Below are 19,836 nucleotides of genomic sequence, written 5' to 3'. Positions count from 1 at the left end.
TCTGCTGAAAAAGTTGGTTAGGTGTGTGGCAGTGTTTTTTAGTTGGTTGGTTGGATGTTTGGAGTAAAGTTGGTCTGGTGTATGGCCAGTTACAGTAATAGTATGAAGATTTGTTCCTAGTTAAATAAAATGAATGAAAAATTCTACTTCCATATGTTTTATTCCAGCACATGGACGCACAACAGGAATACCTCGGAAGGATGTCTCGTTTTATTACCACATTTTAAAATAGAAGATAACATCACCCTGGGTTCTCCAGGAGACATCCCCATTACTCTACGTGTACATCCAGTACCTCACAGGGCAGATATATTATCTGATCACTGTAAGCTTGAGGAATGTTCCCCTGATACCTCCAATACTGCTACACACAGTACAGCTTGCAGAGGCGATAAAAAACGTATTTGTTGTGAGTGTGGGAAACGTTTCACACGCAAATCAAGTCTTGTTAAACATCAGAGAACTCACACAGGCGAGAAACCATTTCCCTGTCCGGAGTGTGGGAAATGTTTTGCTCAGAAATCGAATCTCGTTAAACATCAGAGATGTCACACAGGTGAGAAACCAATTTCATGGGAAATGTTTTACGGAGAAATCACATCTTGCTGCACACCAGAGGACTCACACAAATGAGAAGCCATTTCCGTGCTCTGAGTGCAGTAAATGTTTTAGAACGAAAGCAAATCTTGTTGAACATCAGAGAAGTCACACGGGGGAGAAGCCGTTTCCATGCTCTGAGTGTGGGAAATGTTTTACATTGAAATCAAATCTGGTTGCACATCAGAGAAGTCACACCGGAGAGAAGCCATTTTCATGTTCTGAGTGTGGGAAACTTTTTACGCAGAAATCTAGTCTTGCTAAACATCACATAACTCACACAGGTGAGAAACCATTTCCATGCTCTGAGTGTGGGAAATGTTTTACACAGAAATCAATTCTTGTTACACATCAAAAAATACATGAGAAAATGCATCAAAAAGATGAGGTGTTAGACATGAAACGCAATGCAGTAAATATTGCAAACGCTGCAAACTTTTTGGCTAATCTTTTGCGCTTTGAGTACTAGCGATAGCAGAATGGACAATGGGGGTCATTCCGAGTTGTTCGCTCAGTAATTTTTTTCGCATCGCAGCGATTTTCCGCTTAGTGCGCATGCGCAATGTCCGCAGTGCGACTGCGCCAAGTAAATTTGCTATGCAGTTAGGAATTTTACTCACGGCTTTTTCTTCGTTCTGGTGATCGTAGTGTGATTGACAGGAAGTGGGTGTTACTGGGCGGAAACTGGCCGTTTTATGGGTGTGTGCGGAAAAACGCTACTGTTTCTGGGAAAAACGCGGGAGTGGCTGGAGAAACGGAGGAGTGTCTGGGCGAACGCTGGGTGTGTTTATGACGTCAACCCAGGAACGACAAGCACTGAACTGATCGCAGATGCCGAGTAAGGTTGAAGCTACTCAGAAACTGCTAAGAGGTGTGTAATCGCAATTTTGAGAATCTTTCGTTCGCAATTTTAAGATGCTAAGATTCACTCCCAGTAGGCGGCGGCTTAGCGTGTGTAAAGATGCTAAAAACAGCTTGCGAGCGAACAACTCGGAATGACCCCCCAATACACAGTCACAGCAGTAGGCAAAACATTGGTACATTTTCCAGTCATTAATCAACCTATATTACACAGTCATGGACAACAGCAGGGAACAGACAAAGGAATGAACGGGGAGAAAGATGTCTCCGTGTTGATAACCGAAAACGAGTACCTTAATTTGACCTATACATTTCACTCTTTCAATAGAGAATAAGTATATTAAATAACAATACTGTGTCTAACTGAACATGATGCACAATTGTATAGTCTCTACATGAATAATGTAATAAAATATGTAATTAGCAACTAAATTGAGTTCTTGTTTTTCTTCATTTTATTTTAAAGAAATGGGGAATAAAACTGAAGGACAGACGCAGCTGATCATGTGACATCCTGTATAGCATATGGGGAGGAATGTAGACGGATCGCGTGCACTATGTCCGTTGATAATATAGGATCGTGGGGATCATTCCGAGTTGATCGTATGATCATCTTCCCTGACATGCGGGGGGATGCCCAGCACAGGGCTAGAGACAAACTGCAGCGTGCGATCGGGTCGGAATGACCCCCCTAATACATTGCTGTTTCCAATCGGATTCTACTATCCGGGTCCTGTATTGTTTTGTATCTAGAATTCCACCCAGACGTTACTCGTTGCCATGTACAGTATATTGCCCATGTAATTGTTTCTAGCCTGCATTAGGGTACTGTGAAGGTATATAAATATATATTGTCATAAAAACAGGATTTTGGTACTCACCGTTAAATCCTTTTCTCCTAGTCCGTAGATGATGCTGGGGACTCCAAAAGGACCATGGGGTATAGATGGGATCCGCAGGAGCTTGGGCACACTAAAAAGACTTAAAACTGGGTGTGAACTGGCTGCTCCCTCTATGCCCCTCCTCCAGACCTCAGTTATAGGAACTGTGGGGGTCATTCCGAGTTGTTCGCTCGGTAAAAATCTTCGCATCGCAGCGATTTTCCGCTTAATGCGCATGCGCAATGTCCGCACTGCGACTGCGCCAAGTAAATTTGCTATGCACTTAGGAATTTTACTCACGGCATTTTCATCGTTCTGGCGATCGTAATGTGATTGACAGGAAATGGGTGTTACTGGACGGAAACAGGCCGTTTTATGGGCGTGTGGGAAAAAACGCTACCGTTTCCGGAAAAAACGCAGGAGTGGCCGGAGAAACGGGGGAGTGTCTGGGCGAACGCTGGGTGTGTTTGTGACGTCAAACCAGGAACGACAAGCAGTGAAATGATCGCAGATGCCGAGTAAGTCTGAAGCTACTCAGAAACTGCTACGAGGTGTGTAATCCCAATATTGCGAATACATCGTTCGCAATTTTAAGATGCTAAGATTCACTCCCAGTAGGCGGCGGCTTAGCATGAGCAAATCTGCTAAAATTCACTTGCGAGCGAACAACTCGGAATGACCCCCTGTGCCCAGGAGAGACGGACAGTACAAGGAAAGATTTTTGTTTTAACTAAGGGCTACCAAACTACCAGCCCACACCATAAACATACCGTACAACCGGAATAACGCCAAACCAGATAACAGTATGCATAAAACTCCAGCAACCAGCTGCAACAAACCAATACACAACACGTGTACAAACTTACTTAACCAGTAAGAAAACACACTGCAAGTAATAGTCCGCACTGGGACGGGCGCCCAGCATCCTCTACGGACTAGGAGAAAAGGATTTAACGGTGAGTACCAAACTCCTGTTTTCTCTTACGTCCTAGAGGATGCTGGGGACTCCAAAAAGGACCATGGGGATTATACCAAAGCTCCAGAACGGGCGGGAGAGTGCGGACGACTTTGCAGCACCGACTGAGCAAACGCCAGGTCTTCATCGGCCAGGGTATCAAACTTATAGAACTTAGCAAAAAGTGTTAGAACCCGACCAAGTAGCTGCTCGGCAAAGCTGTAGCGCCGAGACACCTCGGGCAGCCGCCCAAGATGAGCCCACTTTCCTGTAGAATGGGCTTTAACCGATTTCGGCACCGGCAGTCCTACCGAAAAATGAGCCTGCTGGATCGTACTACAAATCCAGCGTGCAATAGTCTGTTTTGAAGCGGGATGACCAATCTTGTTGGCCGCATACAAAACAAACAACGCTTCAGTTTTCCTAGTAACAGCTGTCCTAGAAACATATACTTTTAACGCTCTTACAACAGCCAGAGATTTTGGAATCGCCACCTCTTCCGTAGCTACCGGAACCACAATAGGTTGGTTAATGTGAAATGAAGAAACCACCTTCGGTAGAAATTGTTGACGAGTCCTCAATTCCGCCCTATCCGAATGAAAAATCAAGTACGGGCTTTTATGAGATAAAGCTGCCAATTCCGACACTCGCCTGGCAGATGCCAGCGCCTAAAGCATAACGACCTTCCAAGTGAGAAATTTCATCTCAACCTTACGCAAAGGTTCAAAGACATCAAGACATGAGAAACCGTAAGACGACATCGAGGTCCCATGGAGCTACAGGAGGTACAAACGGCGGATTGATATGCATTACACCCTTCACAAAGGTCTGAACCTCTGGGAGGGCAGCTAACTCTTTTTGAAAGAAAATAGACAAAGCCGAAATTTGCACTTTGATGGAACCCAATTTCAGGCCTGCATCTACGCCCGCCTATAAAAAGTGGAGAAAACGACCCAAGAGAAAATCCTCCGCAGGAGCCTTTTTAAGCTCACACCAGGAAACATACTTCCTCCAGATACGGTGATAGTGTTTCGCCATAACCTCTTTCCTAGCCTTAATGAGAGTTGGAATGACTTCCCTGGGAATACCCTTACGAGCTAAGATCTGGCGCTCAACCTCCATGCCGTCAAACGCAGCCGCGGTAAGTCTGGAAACACGCATGGACCCTGCAACAACAGATCCTCTCTTAGAGGAAGCGCCCAAGGATCTTCCACCAGCAAGTCCTGAAGATCCGGGTACCAGGCCCTTCTTGGCCAGTCTGGAACGACGAGAATCGCCTGAACCCTTGCTCGACGAATGATCCCCAGCACCTTTGGAATGAGAGGAAGTGGAGGGAACACATACACCAACTGGAAGACCCACGGAGACACCAGGGCGTCCACTGCAGTGGCTTGTGGGTCCCTTGACCTGGAACAATACCTCGGGAGCTTCTTGTTGAGCCGAGACGCCATCATGTCTATCAACGGAATTCCCCAGCGTCTTGTCACTTCTGCAAATACCTCTTGGTGCAGAGCCCACTCTCCCGGATGGAGGTCGTGTCTGCTGAGGAAATCCGCTTCCCAGTTGTCCACCCCCCGGTAGGAAAACCGCTGACAGTGCGCTGACGTGTTGTTCCGCCCAGCGAAGGATCTTTGTGGCCTCCGCCATTGCCACTCTGCTCCTCGTTCCGCCTTGCCGGTTTATATGGGCCACCGCTGTGATGTTGTCTGACTGTACCAGGACCGGTCGATCCTGAAGAAGACTTCTTGCTTGGAGCAGGCCGTTGTAAATGGCTCTTAACTCGAGAATATTTATGTGGAGACAGGTTTCCTGGAGCGACCATTTTCCCTGGAAACTTCTTCCTTGGGTGACTGCGCCCCAGCCCCGGAGACTTGCATCTGTCGTCAGAAGTACCCAATCCTGGATACCGAATCGGCGTCCCCCCAGGAGGTGATGAGCTTGTAGCCACCACAGGAGAGAAATTCTGGCTCTGGGAGATAGACTTATCTTCCGGTGAATGTGTAGAGATCCGGACCATTTGCTCAGCAAGTCCCACTGAAACACGCGGGCGTGAAATCTGCCAAATGGAATGGCTTCGTACGCTGCAACCATCTTCCCCAGAACCCGAGTACAATAATGGATCGACACACTCGTCGGCTTCAGAAGTTCTCTGACCATCGTCTGCAGTTCCCGAGCCTTTTCTTCTGGAAGGAATACCTTCTGTAACTCCGTGTCCAGAATCATGCCCAGAAAAGGAAGCCGAGTGGTCGGAATCAACTGGGATTTCGGCAAATTGAGCACCCAACCGTGCTGTCGCAGAACCGATAGTGACAACTCTACACTTCTCAGCAACCGTTCCTTGGACCTCGCCTTTATCAGGAGATCATCCAAGTACGGGATAATTGAAACCCCTTGTTTGCGAAGAAGAACCATCATTTCTGCCATGACCTTGGTGAAAATCCTCAGAGCCGTGGAAAGCCCAAACGGCAACGTCTGAAATTGGTAATGAGAATCCTGTTTCGCAAACCTGAGGAAAGCCTGATGTGGAGGATATATCGGCACATGTAAGTAGGCATCCTTTATGTCGACTGACGCCATAAAATCCCCCCCCTTCCAGGCTGGCAATCACCGCTCGAAGGGATTCCATCTTCAACTTGAAGACTTTCAAGTATGGATTGAGGGATTTTAGATTTAGAATTGGTCTGACCGAACCGTCCGGTTTCGGTACCACAAAGAGGCTCAAGTAAAACCCCTCCCTTGCTGGGACGGAGGGACGGGAACAATGACCTTCTGTAGACACAATTTTTGAATCGCCGCCTGGACCACCTCCCTGTCCGGAAGAACCACTGATAATGCCGAAATGAAGAACCGGTGAGGGGGCATCTCCTGAAACTCCAGTTTGTATCCTTGAGACACGATTTCTAACACCCAAGGATCCAGGTCTGATTGAATCCAGACCTGGCTGAATACCTGAAGACGGCCCCCACCGGTCCGGACTCCTCCAGGGAAGCCCCAGCGTCATGCGGTGGACTTGGTAGCAGCCGGGGAGGACTTCTGGTCCTGTGCGCCTGAGGCTGCAGGAAGTTTTCTTCCCCGTCCTCTACCCTTTGAGGCGAGGAAAGACGAACCTTTCCACGCCTGTATTTATTGTGACGAAAGGACTGCATTTGTTGATGTGGTGCCTTTTTCTGTTGTGTGGGAACATAAAGAAGAAAAGAGGACTTACCCGCAGTCGCGGTCGAGACTAGGTCCGCCAGGCCGTCCCCAAACAAGACAGTACCTTTAAAGGGTAGAGCTTCCATAGACCTCTTGGAGTCGGCATCAGCATTCCATTGATGGATCCACAAGGCCCTCCTGGCAGATATCGACATGGCATTGGTCCTTGATCCCAAGAGACAGACGTCCCTTGCCGCGTCCTTTAGGTAATCCGCAGCGTCCTTAATATAACCGAGAGTTAGAAGGACATTATCTTTATCAAGAGTATCCATGTCCCTAGCTAAATTCTCAGCCCATTTAGCAATAGCACTACTCACCCATACCGACGCCACAGCAGGTCTGAGCAATGCACCCGTATTAGCGAAAATGGACTTCAGACACGTCTCCAACTTGCGATCCGCCGGATCCTTGAGTGCTGCCGTGTCAGGAGACGGAAGCGCCACCTTCTTAGACAAACGGGATAGAGCTTTATCAACAGTTGGAGATGTCTCCCATTTTTCCCTGTCATCAGAGGGGAAAGGATACGCCATATAAATCCTCTTGGGAATCTGCCATTTCTTATCCGGCGACTCCCAAGCCTTTTCACAAAGAGTATTCATTTCATGAGAGGGGGGAAACTTCACCTCAGGTTTCTTTCCCTTGAACAAGCAAATCCTTGTTTCCTGTACCGCAGGTTCATCAGAAATTTGCAAAACATCCTTTATAGCCACAATCATGTACTGAATACTCTTAACTAATCGTGGATGTAACGCAGCCTCAGTGAAATCGACCTCGGAATCAGAGTCCGTGTCGGTATCCGTATCCCCCACCTGAGTAAAAGGCCTCTTATGGGACCCGGATGGGGTCTGTACCTGAGATAAAGCCTCCTCCATGGACTTTTTCCACCTGCGTCTGTGACTCAGACTTATCTAACCTCTTAGATAAAGAAGCTACCTAGGAATTTATTGTATTAAGGAGTGCTAGTAAATCAGGAGTCGGCTGCGTCTACAGTGCTACATCTAGCCCCGCATCCCCACCTCCCATAACCTCCTCTGGTGAATAACATTTAGGCTCCGACATGTCGACACGTAGTACCGACACACAACACACACAGAACCGTCCCAGCAAGGTGACAGGCCCACAATGCAGCCCAGAAGAGGAGACAGAGGGAGTATGCCAGCTCACACCCCAGCGCCTGTATATTGGTACACGAATATATGTACCCAGCGCTGCCTTATTATCAAAAAGACTGGTACCCCACTGCGGCTCCCCTCTGGAGATGCCCCCTTTACTTGAAATCAGCGTGGAGGTCCCGGCAGCGTCTCTCCCTCCGTCTGTTGCAGGGAGAAAATGGCGCGTGTGAGCCGCGGAGCGAAGCTCCGCCCCCTTCCCGGCGGCTTCGGCCCGCCAAATTCAAACTCATGTAAAATGCCGGCGGGGGTCTGGGGGTCTGTAAAAGGTGCCTCGGCACCCCCCCCCCCCCCCGAAGCGCCCTGCACCCAGTGACAACCGTTGGTGATATGTGTGTGGGAGCATGGAGCACAGCGTTACCGCTGTGCTTTACCTTCCGTCACTGAAGTCTTTTGCCGTCCTGAAGTCTTCTGAGCTTCTCATCTCATACTCACCCGACTTCTGTCTTCTGTGAGGGGGTGACAGCGTGGCTCCGGGAACAAGCAGCTCGGCGCACCAAGTGATCGAACCCTCTGGAGCTAATGGTGTCCAGTAGCCGAGAAGCAGAGCCTTGAAACTCACAGAAGTAGGTCCTGCTTCTCACCCCTCACTCCCACGCTGCAGGGAGCCTGTAGCCAGCAGGTCTCCCTGAAAATAAAAAACCTAACAAAAGTCTTTTTCTAGAGAAACTCAGTAGAGCTCCCCTAGTGTGTGTCCAGTCTCTCTTGGGCACAAAGTCTAACTGAGGTCTGGAGGAGGGGCATAGAGGGAGGGGCCAGTTCACACCCAGTTTTAAGTCTTTTTAGTGTGCCCAAGCTCCTGCGGATCCCGTCTATACCCCATGGTCCTTTTGGAGTCCCCAGCATCCTTTAGGACGTAAGAGAAATACTAATAACTAGAAAAAGTTGTGATCCTGTTATATATTGAAGAATTCCTCGCACCCCAGCCCATGGCGACCGCCATCCCCACCCGGAAGTCAAGCCGGCGCAGCAACATGAGCATCCCCGCTCAGCCCGACCTGCAACTCTTGCCTGCAGGAGAAAGAGGCGCTGCAGCAGCTCAATGACAGTCTGCCTGTCTACATATACGGGGGTCGGAGCCTGGAGAGCGAGAACAGCGTGCTGTAGGTCACCGAGTGGGAAGAGGTGCGCAGCCTGGATGTCAGCGGCCTGAAGGAGCTCTACGAGACCGAGCTAGCGGACGCCCAGGCAGATCCTAGACGACACCGCCCGGAAGAGAGCCAATGCTGCAGATAGAGCACTGGATGGCTGTCTCTCAGCCAACAGCGCTTGTTACCATGGTAACGGCCACGAGGTGGGGAAGCAGTTCTGTTCCCGGCTCTGCCTCCTCCGCTGCCCAGTCACACCCCCCGGACTCCAGTCCTCTCTGCCGCCACCCCTCCCAAGAGACCCCCAAATCACACCCTGGCTTCCTCTCTGCCACCACCCCCCTCCAGAGACCACCCAGTCACACCCTGGTCACCTATCAGCCCCCTCCCCAGACACCCTCCAGTCACACCCTGGCCTCCAGTCCTCTCTGCTATCTCCCCTCCCAAGTTACCCCCCCCCCCTTTCAAACCCCTGCCACCACCCCTCCCCAGACACCCCCAGTCACAAATTGGCCTCCAATCCTCTCTGCCACCTCACCTTCCCAGAGACCACCTAGTCACACCATGGCCTCCTCTCTGCCACCACCCCTCCCCTTAATGATTCGGCCAGGGTGTGTCCATCACATCTCAATTACATACCCTCCAACTGTACCTTTTTAATAGGTACAGTACCTTTTTTTCATGGTCTGTACCGATTTTTGCCTCTCCAAACTTCCATTGAAAGTATAGGAAAAGGGGCGTGACCACGCCCCCTTTACACGCGGCCACGCCCCTTTTCCGGATTTGTACCGATTTTTCTGTGTAAAATGTTGGAGGGTATGCAATTAGAAAGGTCCCTTAGGCCACTTGGATCTAGCCTCAACCATTAGACTACAGCCCGAGGACCACAAGAAAATGGTCGCCCCTCTCCCCGTGGCTGCATTACCAAGTACATAACCAATGCAATAATATATATAAACAAGAAAATTAACGCCAACCTTTGTTAGTTGCATATGTCTTTTACCTTGTGATCACATATAAAGAGAAATACAAAATCATGCATTATGCTGTATTACAATGTTTACATATACTTGTCCTTCCTGCAGGAGCGCGGCGGCCATTTTCCTGTATACTAGTAAACTAGCTAAGTAATGAAAAAGGGAGCAGCGGCCATTTTGCTGTGGTCTAAGCGCAACCCTGATGACGTCTCTCTGGATCACGTCTGGAAAGTTTTCTGCGTTCCCAATACCGGAAATGTTTATTTATTTTATATCAACATCCGGGTGAGCGTGGAGCGGGTACTTCTCTGTGTGTGGGAGCCGGTAATGATCTGTATTATACAGGGGGAGCAGCCTGTAGTGTCCTGTTATTATTATTATACAGGGGGAGCAGCCTGTGGTGTCACGTTATTATTATACAGGGAGAGCAGCCTGTGGTGTCCTGTTATACAGGGGGATCAGCCTGTGGTGTCCTTTTATACAGGGGAGCAGCCCGTGGTGTCCTATTATAAAGGTGGAGCAGCCTGTGGTGTCCTGTTATTATTTATACTGGGGAAGCAGCCTGTGGTGTCTTATTATTATTATTATTATTATTATTATTATTATACAGGGGGAGCAGCCTGTGGTGTCCTGTTATTATTATTGTTATACAGGGGAGCAGCCTGTAGTGTCCTGTTATATGAAACAGGGAGTGGCCTGCAGTGTCCTATTACTATTATTGTTATTATTATATATGGGGAGTGGCCTGTGGTGTCCTGATATTAGTATTATTCAGAGGGAGAAACCACTGGTGTCCTGTTATTATTATTGTTATACAGGGGAGCAGCCTGTAGTGTCCTGTTATTATTAAACAGGGAGTGGCCTGTAGTGTCCTATTACTATTATTTTTATTATTATATATGGGTGGTGTCCTGATATTAGTATTATTCAGAGGGAGAAACCACTGGTGTCCTGTTATTATTATTATACAGAGGGAGCAGCCTGTAGTGTCATGTTGTTGTATTATTATACACGGGCACCAGACTGTAGTGTCCTGTTATTAGTACTCTTCAGAGGGAGAAGCCAGTGGTGTCCTGTTATTATATGTGCAGGGCATGATTGTAGCTGTAAAAGGTGTTCCCAGGACTGTACATATGAGGTGTAATGCTGGACTGTGACTGTGAGTATGGGAAATAAGGGGAGGAGTTAATTTGTCCTCAGGGTTTCATATTATTAATTAGTTTTATATTGAGACAATTGAGCTGCAGTGAAAATCACGTGAGGATAAAGTACTGATTCATTGAGGATGGAAATGGACCAGAGTCATATAAGCAGCAAAATATTAAACCTCACCATGGAGATCATCGACCTGCTGTCTGGGGAGGTAAGGGTATCTAAGAGTGTCACAGTGATATTGCATATATCTATAGTAATCATTCAGGGAGGTGAGGGGATCTGGGAGTATCACAGTGACATCACATATCTATAGTACTAATACAGGGACATGACTGGGGAGGTGATAGGATCTGGCAGTGACACAGTGACATCACTTATATCTATAGTAATAATACAGGGACATGACTGGGAGGTGAGGAGGATCTGGGAGTGTCACAGTGACATCACTTATATCTATAGTAATAATGCAGAGACATGACTGGGGATGTGAGGGGATCTGGGAGTGTCACAGTGACATCACATATCTATAGTACTAATACAGGGACATGACTTGGGAGCTGAGAGGATCTGGGAGCATCAGAGTGACATCACTTATAGCTATAGTAATAATACAGGGACATGACTGGGTAGGTGAGGGGATCTGGGAGTGTCACAATGACATCACTTATATCTATAGTAATAATACAGGGACATGACTGGGAGGTGAGGGGGATCTGGGAGTGTCACAGTGACATCACTTATATCTATAGTAATAATACAGGTACATGACTGGGCATGTGAGGGGATCTGGGAGTGTCACAGTGACATCACATATCTATAGTACTAATACAGGGACATGACTTGGGAGGTGAGGGGATCTGGGAGTGTCACAATGACATCACTTATATCTATAGTAATAATAGAGGGACATGATTGGGAAGGTGAGGGGATCTGGGAGTGTCGCAGTAACATCACTTACATCCATAGTAATAATACAGGGACATGACTACGGAGGTGAGGGGATCTGGGAGTGTCACAGTGACATCACTCGAGGGGATCTGAGAGTGTCACCGTGACGTTGCTTATATCTATAAATATAATACATGGATGTAACTGTGGTGGTGAGGGGTTGCTGGGAGTGTCACAGTGACATCACATATCTATAAAATACAGGGACATGACTGGGAGTTGAGGGGATCTGGGAGTGTCACAGTGACATCACATATCTATAGTAATACAGGGACATGACTGGGGAGGTGAGGGGATCTGGGAGTGTCACAGTGACATCACATATCTATAGTAGTAATACAGGGACATGACTGGGGAGGTGAGGGAATCTGGGAGTGTCACAGTGACATCACTTATATCTATAGTAGTAATACAGGGACATGACTGGGGAGGTGAGGGGATCTGGGAGTGTCACCGTGACATCACTTATATCTATAGTAATAATACAGGGACATGACTGGGGAGGTGAGGGGATCTGGGAGTGTCATAGTTACGTCACATATCTATAGTAATAATACAAGGACATGGGGGCATGGCCACGGCAACAAGGCAGTAAGACACGATTTCCTGGAGCTCCCCAGCCCGTCATCCTTAGTGCCCATCCTGCCCTGTGTCCAGGCCTACATCCCGGCCACATACCTTCTAGAGACCCCTGTGTAGAGGCCGACGTGTTGTGGTGCCGCTGTGTCCCCCCTGCCTGGAGCTTTTGCTGTTGCTGCTAAGCCGCGGCCTGTGCACGCCGGAGGCCTCCGGAGTATAGCCGTCCTTCCGGTTGTGCTCCCGGCGGCCGCCCGGCTCCTATCACTGCAGCTGGACCCAGTGCTCTCCTCTCCGTCTTCGCCCCTGTGTTTCGCAGCCTGGGGCTTCTGCAGCACGCGGGGGACTCTGTCCGGAGCACACCGGGGACCTCACTGACCTTCCGGGCGCGCTCCTGTCGTCTGCAGGGCTCCCGTCTCTGCTATGCGCCCTGCTGCTCTCCTGCGTGCCCTGTCTTTCGGGTCTGAGGAACCCTGCGCTCCCGGAGCCCTCCTGCTGCTGGGTGTGATCTGGGGAGGACGGGCCTGAATGCCCGGTGGCCATCTTATGAGCAGCCTGTGTTTTCCCTGCATGTATGCCTGACTTGCAAGCTGACTGTGTCTACACTGCGGATACATAATCTAATCTAATTGGGCTGCACAGTGAGTAAAAGTCTACTCTCTCCTGCTAGTTTTTATTGCTGTATGTCATTGCTGGGCTGGTGGACTGTATCCTGATAATTGCCCTGTAGTGCTGCACCTTCTATTTGGATTACCTGCATTGCTGTTTCTGAGCCTCTCTCTGGAGTTCTTTGTTGCTGGCAGGATCATATTATTGTGCAGCATGGTGAAAGTCGGGTCGGCCGCTGCCAAACTGGAGAAGTTTGCCAGACAATCTGCTCCTCAGGCCAATGCCTCCTCTCCCATGCCTGGTCGGACTGCTCATCCTGATCCCTCCCTCTGCGGCAGGTCCCGGCCCCTCCTCACCGTCACCACCGTCTAATCAGCTAGTACTTGAGGCCATTGCGGGCAGTGAAAAACGCCTCTCAGATAAAATAGTAAAGGTACAATGTGATCATCTCTCCCTGTTGCGGCAGGATGTGCAACGTATACGTGAGCGTGTTGGGGAGGTTGAAACCCGCGTCTCTACATTGGAGGACGCCAGCGGTCCCCTGAAACAAACTGTCTTTTCCCTGTCTCAGCAGGATTCCGCTATCCAAACTAAGCTACTTGACATGGAGGGACGTCTGCGTAGGAATAATGTCAGGTTTGTTGGCCTGAAAAGGAAGAGGGTGCACACCCTGAAGATTTTCTGGAAACCTGGCTCAAGGAACTATACGGCGCAGCCTCCTTCACGCCTCAATTTGTGGTGGAACGTGCTCATCGGATCCCCCTCCGACCATTGCCACCTGCTGCCCCCCCCCCCTTCCCCCGCACATGTTCATCGCCAAATTCTTGCACTATAGAGATAGAGATGCAGTCCACCCAAGGCCTTCTCACCAGGAATGGTGTGAAGATATCTGTTTTTCCTGACTTTTCCGCTGATGTCCAAAAGAACCGGGCTCGGTTCATGCCTATAAAGAGACGCCTTCGAGAACTTAACCTCTCGTACTCCATGCTGTTTCCCTCTAAACTTAGGGTCAAGGCCGAGGGGGAATCTAAGTTCTTCAACTCTACTCGAGAGGCAGCTGCCTGTTTTGATCGCTATGCACCGGGTGGCTGACAACTGGCCCCGGACTGAATATTTGTATTGCTTTACTGATATTCTGTTCTTAGATTTCTACGATTTGTTCTGGGGTGCCCCCATGCTTTGGTGGTATCTGTGTCCTTGTTTTATTGTTGTTATTTATTGCTGTATGTTGAATTTACTGCTTATAGTGGTAACGTAGCGTATATTTCGGGATCTTGGATAGTTTAGGGAATAAAGTATGCCACTGTTCGGGAAGGTATACGGGGTGGGGGGTAGTTGGGGTTTGTTTGTTTTTTTGTTGCTGCTGTTTTTATGCTGACTTTCTGACCACTCAATGTATTTGTTTATGTGTTTTCTCTTACGTCCTTGAGGATGCTGGGGACTCTGTAAGGACCATGGGGTATAGACGGGCTCCGCAGGAGACATGGGCACTCTAAAGACTTTAGGATAGAATGGGTGTGCACTGGCTCCTCCCTCTATGCCCCTCCTCCAGACCTCAGTTAGATCCTGTGCCCAGAGGAGACTGGGTGCACTGCAGGGGAGCTCTCCTGAGTTTCTCTGAAAAAGACTTTTGTTAGGTTTTTTATTTTCAGGGAGCACTGCTGGCAACAGGCTCCCTGCATCGTGGGACTGAGGAGAGAGAAGCAGACTTACTTAAATGCTAGTCTCTGCTTCTTAGGCTACTGGACACCATTAGCTCCAGAGGGAGTCGGAACGCAGGTCTCACCCTCGCCGTTCGTCCCGGAGCCGCGCCGCCGTCCTCCTCACAGAGCCGGAAGATAGAAGCCGGGTGAGTATGAGAAGAGAGAAGACTTCAAAGGCGACAGAAGACTTCATGATCCTCACTGAGGTAACGCACAGCGGTAACGCTGCGCGCCATTGCTCCCACACAGCAGGCACTGTACGGGTGCAGGGCGCAGGGGGGGCGCCCTGGGCAACATTATTAACCTCAAGGGACACTGGCATAGAAAGTAGATACTGCGGAGGCAGTATATTAATAAACCCCCGCCAGTTTAAATAATTTGAGCGGGACCGAAGCCCGCCGGTGAGGGGGCGGAGCTTGATCCCTCAGCACTAACCAGCGCCATTTTCTCCACAGCACACTACAGACGCTGGCTCCCCGGACTCTCCCCTGCTGAACACGGTGACAGAGGGCAAAAAAGAGGGGGGGGGGGCACTTGTAAGGCGCAGTGAGTGTATAGATATATCTATATAATTATATAAAAGCGCTGTTTTTTCTGGTAATTTGTTTCCAGTGTCATTAGCGCTGGGTGTGTGCTGGCATACTCTCTCACTGTCTCTCCAAAGGTCCTTATTGGGGGAACTGTCTCCATAAAAATACAATCCCTGTGTGTGGGGGCGTTGGTGCGCGTGTGTCGGCATGTCTGAAGTGGAAGGCTCATCTAGGGAGGAGGTGGAGCAGATGATTGTGGTGTCTCCGTCGGCAATGTCGACACCTGATTGGTTGGACATGTGGAATGTTTTAAATGCAAATGTGACTTTGTTACATAAGAGATTAGACAAAGCAGAGTCCAGGGATAATACAGGGAGTCAATCCATGGCTTTGACTGTGTCACAGGGCCCTTCAGGGTCTCAAAAACGTCCCCTATCCCAAATAGCAGACACTGATACCGACACGGATTCTGACTCCAGTGTCGACTACGATGATGCAAGGTTACACCCAAGGGTGGCCAAAAGTATTCATTATATGATTATTGCAATAAAAGATGTTTTGCATATCACAGATGATCCCTCTGTCCCTGACACAAGGGTACACATGTTTAAGGAAAAGAAACCTGAGGTAACCTTTCCCCCATCTCATGAGCTGAACGCGTTATTTGAAAAAGCTTGGGAAACTCCAGACAAAAAACTGCAGATTCCCAAAAGAATTCTTATGGCGTATCCTTTCCCTGCACAGGACAGGGTACGGTGGGAATCCTCGCCCAGGGTGGACAAGGCTTTGACGCGCTTATCCAAGAAAGTGGCGCTACCGTCTCCAGACACGGCAGCCCTCAAGGATCCTGCTGATCGCAGACAGGAAACAACTTTAAAATCAATTTATACACATACGGGTGCTTTGCTCAGACCGGCAATAGCATCGGCTTGGGTTTGTAGTGCGGTAGCAGCTTGGACAGATACCTTGTCAGCTGATATTGATACCCTAGACAGGGATACCATTTTGTTGACCTTAGGTCACATCAAAGACGCAGTCTTATATATGAGAGACGCTCAGAGAGACGTCTGGCTACTAGGTTCCAGGGCCAACGCCATGGCGATCTCGGCTAGGCGAGCACTGTGGACCCGCCAATGGACGGGTGATGCCGACTCAAAGAGGCATATGGAAGTTTTACCTTACAAGGGTGAGGTTTTATTTGGGGAAGGTCTCGCGGACCTGGTTTCCACAGCTACCGCGGGTAAATCTACTTTTTTGCCTTATGTTTCCCCACAGCAAAAGAAAACACCACAGTATCAGATGCAGTCCTTTCGGTCGCATAAGTCCAGAAGAGGTCGGGGCTCTTCCTTCCTTGCCAGAGGTAAGGGTAGAGGGAAAAGAATGCCTGGTACGGCCAGTTCCCAGGAACAGAAGTCCTCCCCGGCTTCTACTAAATCCACAGCATGACGCTGGGGCTCCACTGAGGGAGTCCGCACCGGTGGGGGCACATCTTCGACTCTTCAGCCACGTCTGGGGTCAGTCGGACGTGGATCCTTGGGCAATGGAAATAGTATCCCAAGGCTACAAGCTGGAATTCGAAGACGTGCCTCCTCGCCGATTCTTCAAATCGGCTTTACCAGCTTCTCCCCCAAAGAGGGATATAGTTTTAGCTGCAATTCAAAAGCTGTGTCAACAGCAAGTGATTGTCAAGGTTCCCCTAGTCCAACAGGGGAAAGGTACTATTCAACCCTGTTTGTGGTCCAGAAACCGGATGGCTCGGTCAGACCCATTCTGAATCTAAAATCCCTAAACCTGTACTAATCTAAACCCTAAACCAGGCTTAATACAGTTATATCTACTATAGGGGGTAATTCCAAGTTGATCGCAGCAGGATTTTTGATAGCAACTGGGCAAAACCATGTGCACTGCAGGGGAGGCAGATATAACATGTGCAGAAAGAGTTAGATTTGGGTGTGGTGTGTTCAATCTGCAATCTAATTTGCAGTGTAAAAATAAAGCAGCCAGTATTTACCCTGCACAGAAACAATATAACCCACCCAAATCTAACGTTTCTGCACATGTTATATCTGCCTCCCCTGCAGTGCACATGGTTTTGCCCAGTTGGTATCAAAAATCCTGCTGCGATCAACTTGGAATTACCCCCATAGTACATCCAGACCAATATGGCTTTATGCCCGGCATGTCTACTTCCATTAATTTAAGACGAATGTATACCTTACTTCAGTCCCCACATGTATACCCCTCTGACTCGGTCCTGGTATCCTTAGATGCGGCCAAGGCCTTTGATAGTGTGGAGTGGCCGTATCTTTGGGAGGTCATGAGGGCCATGGGTTTTGGTCCTAAATACGTTCAATGGACCCAACTGTTATATCAGCAGCCTAGTGCCAGGATCTCGGTGAATGGTTTTGTATTACTTCCCTTTACACTATCTCGAGGCACCAGACAGAGGTGTCCCCTTTCCCCTACATTATTTGCGCTGGCTATTGAGCTGCTTGCCTGTATTCTTAGGTCTCATCCGGACATACAGGGCTTGAGTAATGGTGCCAGATCTGACAAGGTTGCCCTTTATGCAGACGACTTCCTTTTGTTCTTGTATGACTACGCTCTGTCTATGCCTCTGGTTTTGCAAATTATTGATGGTTTTAGTAAGTACTCGGGTCTCTGCATAAACTAGACCAAGTCCTATATTATGCCCGTGGTGGGTCCTCCTCCCACTGTTCCAAAAGTTTTGTTGCCTTTGTGCTGGACTAGTCAATTTAGGTACCTGGGTATTCAGGTTACGAATGACCCCTCTGATTTTGTCCCCTTGAATTTAGAACCACTGATGCGACACATTATTCAGAAGTCCAAAATTTGGTGTAAACTCCCTTTGACGGTAACCAGCAGGGTCAATCCTGGTCAAAATGATACTACTACCTAAAATTCTATACATTCTTTTACAGTCTCCAGTATATATTTTTCCCTCTTTTTTTCAGGAAGTTGAATAGTGTACTCTCCTCTTTAGTCTGGGCTAATTAGAGACCTAGGATTCAATTAAATACCCCTTACTAGGACCAGACTGGATGGGGGATTGGCACTCCCCAATTTTCAGTTGTATTACTACGCTGCTCAAATATCGCATATGAGGTCATGGTTTCAGGAGGTTGATATCTCCTCTCTGCATTCTGCGTGTATTCACTGCTATTACCCTAATTTCACTCTTCCGCAGGTTTTATTAAGTGGGAATCTGTCTACCTATTCTCCCCCTATTGTCTTCCAATCTGTAAAAATTTGGCGGGCACTTAGAAAATTGGCTGGGTTTGAGGACTTGGATCCGGATACTCCCCCCTTTGGCATTCACATTGGCTCCCGGAATTAGATTCTTTTGAAGGGAGGGTGGCGTGGGCCCCTAAGGGTGTGGTGTCCATGTCCCAGGTGTACTGTAATGGGGTATCACGAGGACTTCTCCTTGCCCAATTCCTATTTTTATAGATACCTCCAGCTTAGGCATGCACTACACTCACAGTTTGGAGACTCCCCGCCCTTGATAAGTGTGTTTCCTACTAAAACCTTTATTCCCGGTCTTGGATGTACTAAGACTGTCTCCCCGGCTTATTCCTACCTCCTTGCTCAGTTTTCATTGATCCTCTCTCCCATCTTCGCACGTGCTGGGAGACTGGTTGATTGGATGATGAGGAGTGGGATCTCGCTAGGGAATACCCACGTACGGCTACGAAATCTCTTAGATTTCAGCAGATACAGTTTTACATACTTCACCATACCTATATGACCCCTGTGAGACTGAGCAGAATTGGGGATGGTTATTCCGCAATGTGCCCTAAATGTGGTGCTGCCCAGGGTACTTTTTGGCATCTGCCGTGGAACTGCAGTATTTTGCTGATATTTTGGACAGAGGTCAGGTCTTTTCTGGAGGACACGGGTATTCCTCTAATATTACTAACTCCGAAATGTTGTGTTCTTGGAGCGGATGTTTCTAGTTCTGTCTCCAAATGGGAGGGTCTGTATGTTCATAATATGTGTGCAATAGCGAAAGTGTATGTTGCTAGGGGCTGGACGGCGCAAAATGCTCCCACATTATCCGCTTTTAGAGCGCTTGTCAATGATACCGTTTTTAAGGAACACTGGGGCAGATGTATTAACCTGGAGAAGGCATAAGGAAGTGATAAACCAGTGATATGTGCAAGGTGATAAACACACCAGCCAATCAGATCCTAACTGTTAATTTACATCTTGGAGCTGATTGGCTGGTGTGTTTATCACCTTGCACATATCACTGGTTTATCACTTCCTTATGCCTTCTCCAGGTTAATACATCTGCCCCTGTTCAGCCTCTCACTAAGCCCTTTCTGGCAAATTTGAAGCCTACAGTATAACCACCTTTACTTTTCAATAATCTGTTCAGAAGAGGTGTTTGTAGAACGGTGTTTTATTATTCAGTAAAGGGATCACAGATATGATGCGTTGATTTGATGTACAATACGATATGATGATATGTGATAATGAGGTAAAACTGTTAATGAAACAAGAATATGCAATTATGATATGCATGTGAAAAGCAAAATGGATATACACAAGTACATATAACATGGGCT

The 19,836-nt window shown here is 48.4% G+C and overlaps 1 protein-coding gene across 1 annotated transcript in view; it reads left to right on the top strand.

Moving 5' to 3' along the window:
* Positions 1-235: 235 nt before the first annotated feature.
* LOC135057146 (oocyte zinc finger protein XlCOF6-like) overlaps positions 236-19,836 on the top strand; it is a gene marked incomplete at its 5' end in the record, with an annotated part of 352,699 nt that continues 333,098 nt past the window's right edge. Inside the window, one exon of the mRNA XM_063963044.1 lies at positions 236-969. Within this exon, the coding sequence (XP_063819114.1) occupies positions 236-969 (734 nt within the window). The remainder of the gene's footprint in view (positions 970-19,836) is intronic.

This window comes from Pseudophryne corroboree, chromosome 3, assembly GCF_028390025.1.
Source record: "Pseudophryne corroboree isolate aPseCor3 chromosome 3, aPseCor3.hap2, whole genome shotgun sequence".
Lineage (NCBI taxonomy): Eukaryota > Metazoa > Chordata > Amphibia > Anura > Myobatrachidae > Pseudophryne > Pseudophryne corroboree.
This window is presented reverse-complemented; position numbering and strand designations above follow the sequence as displayed.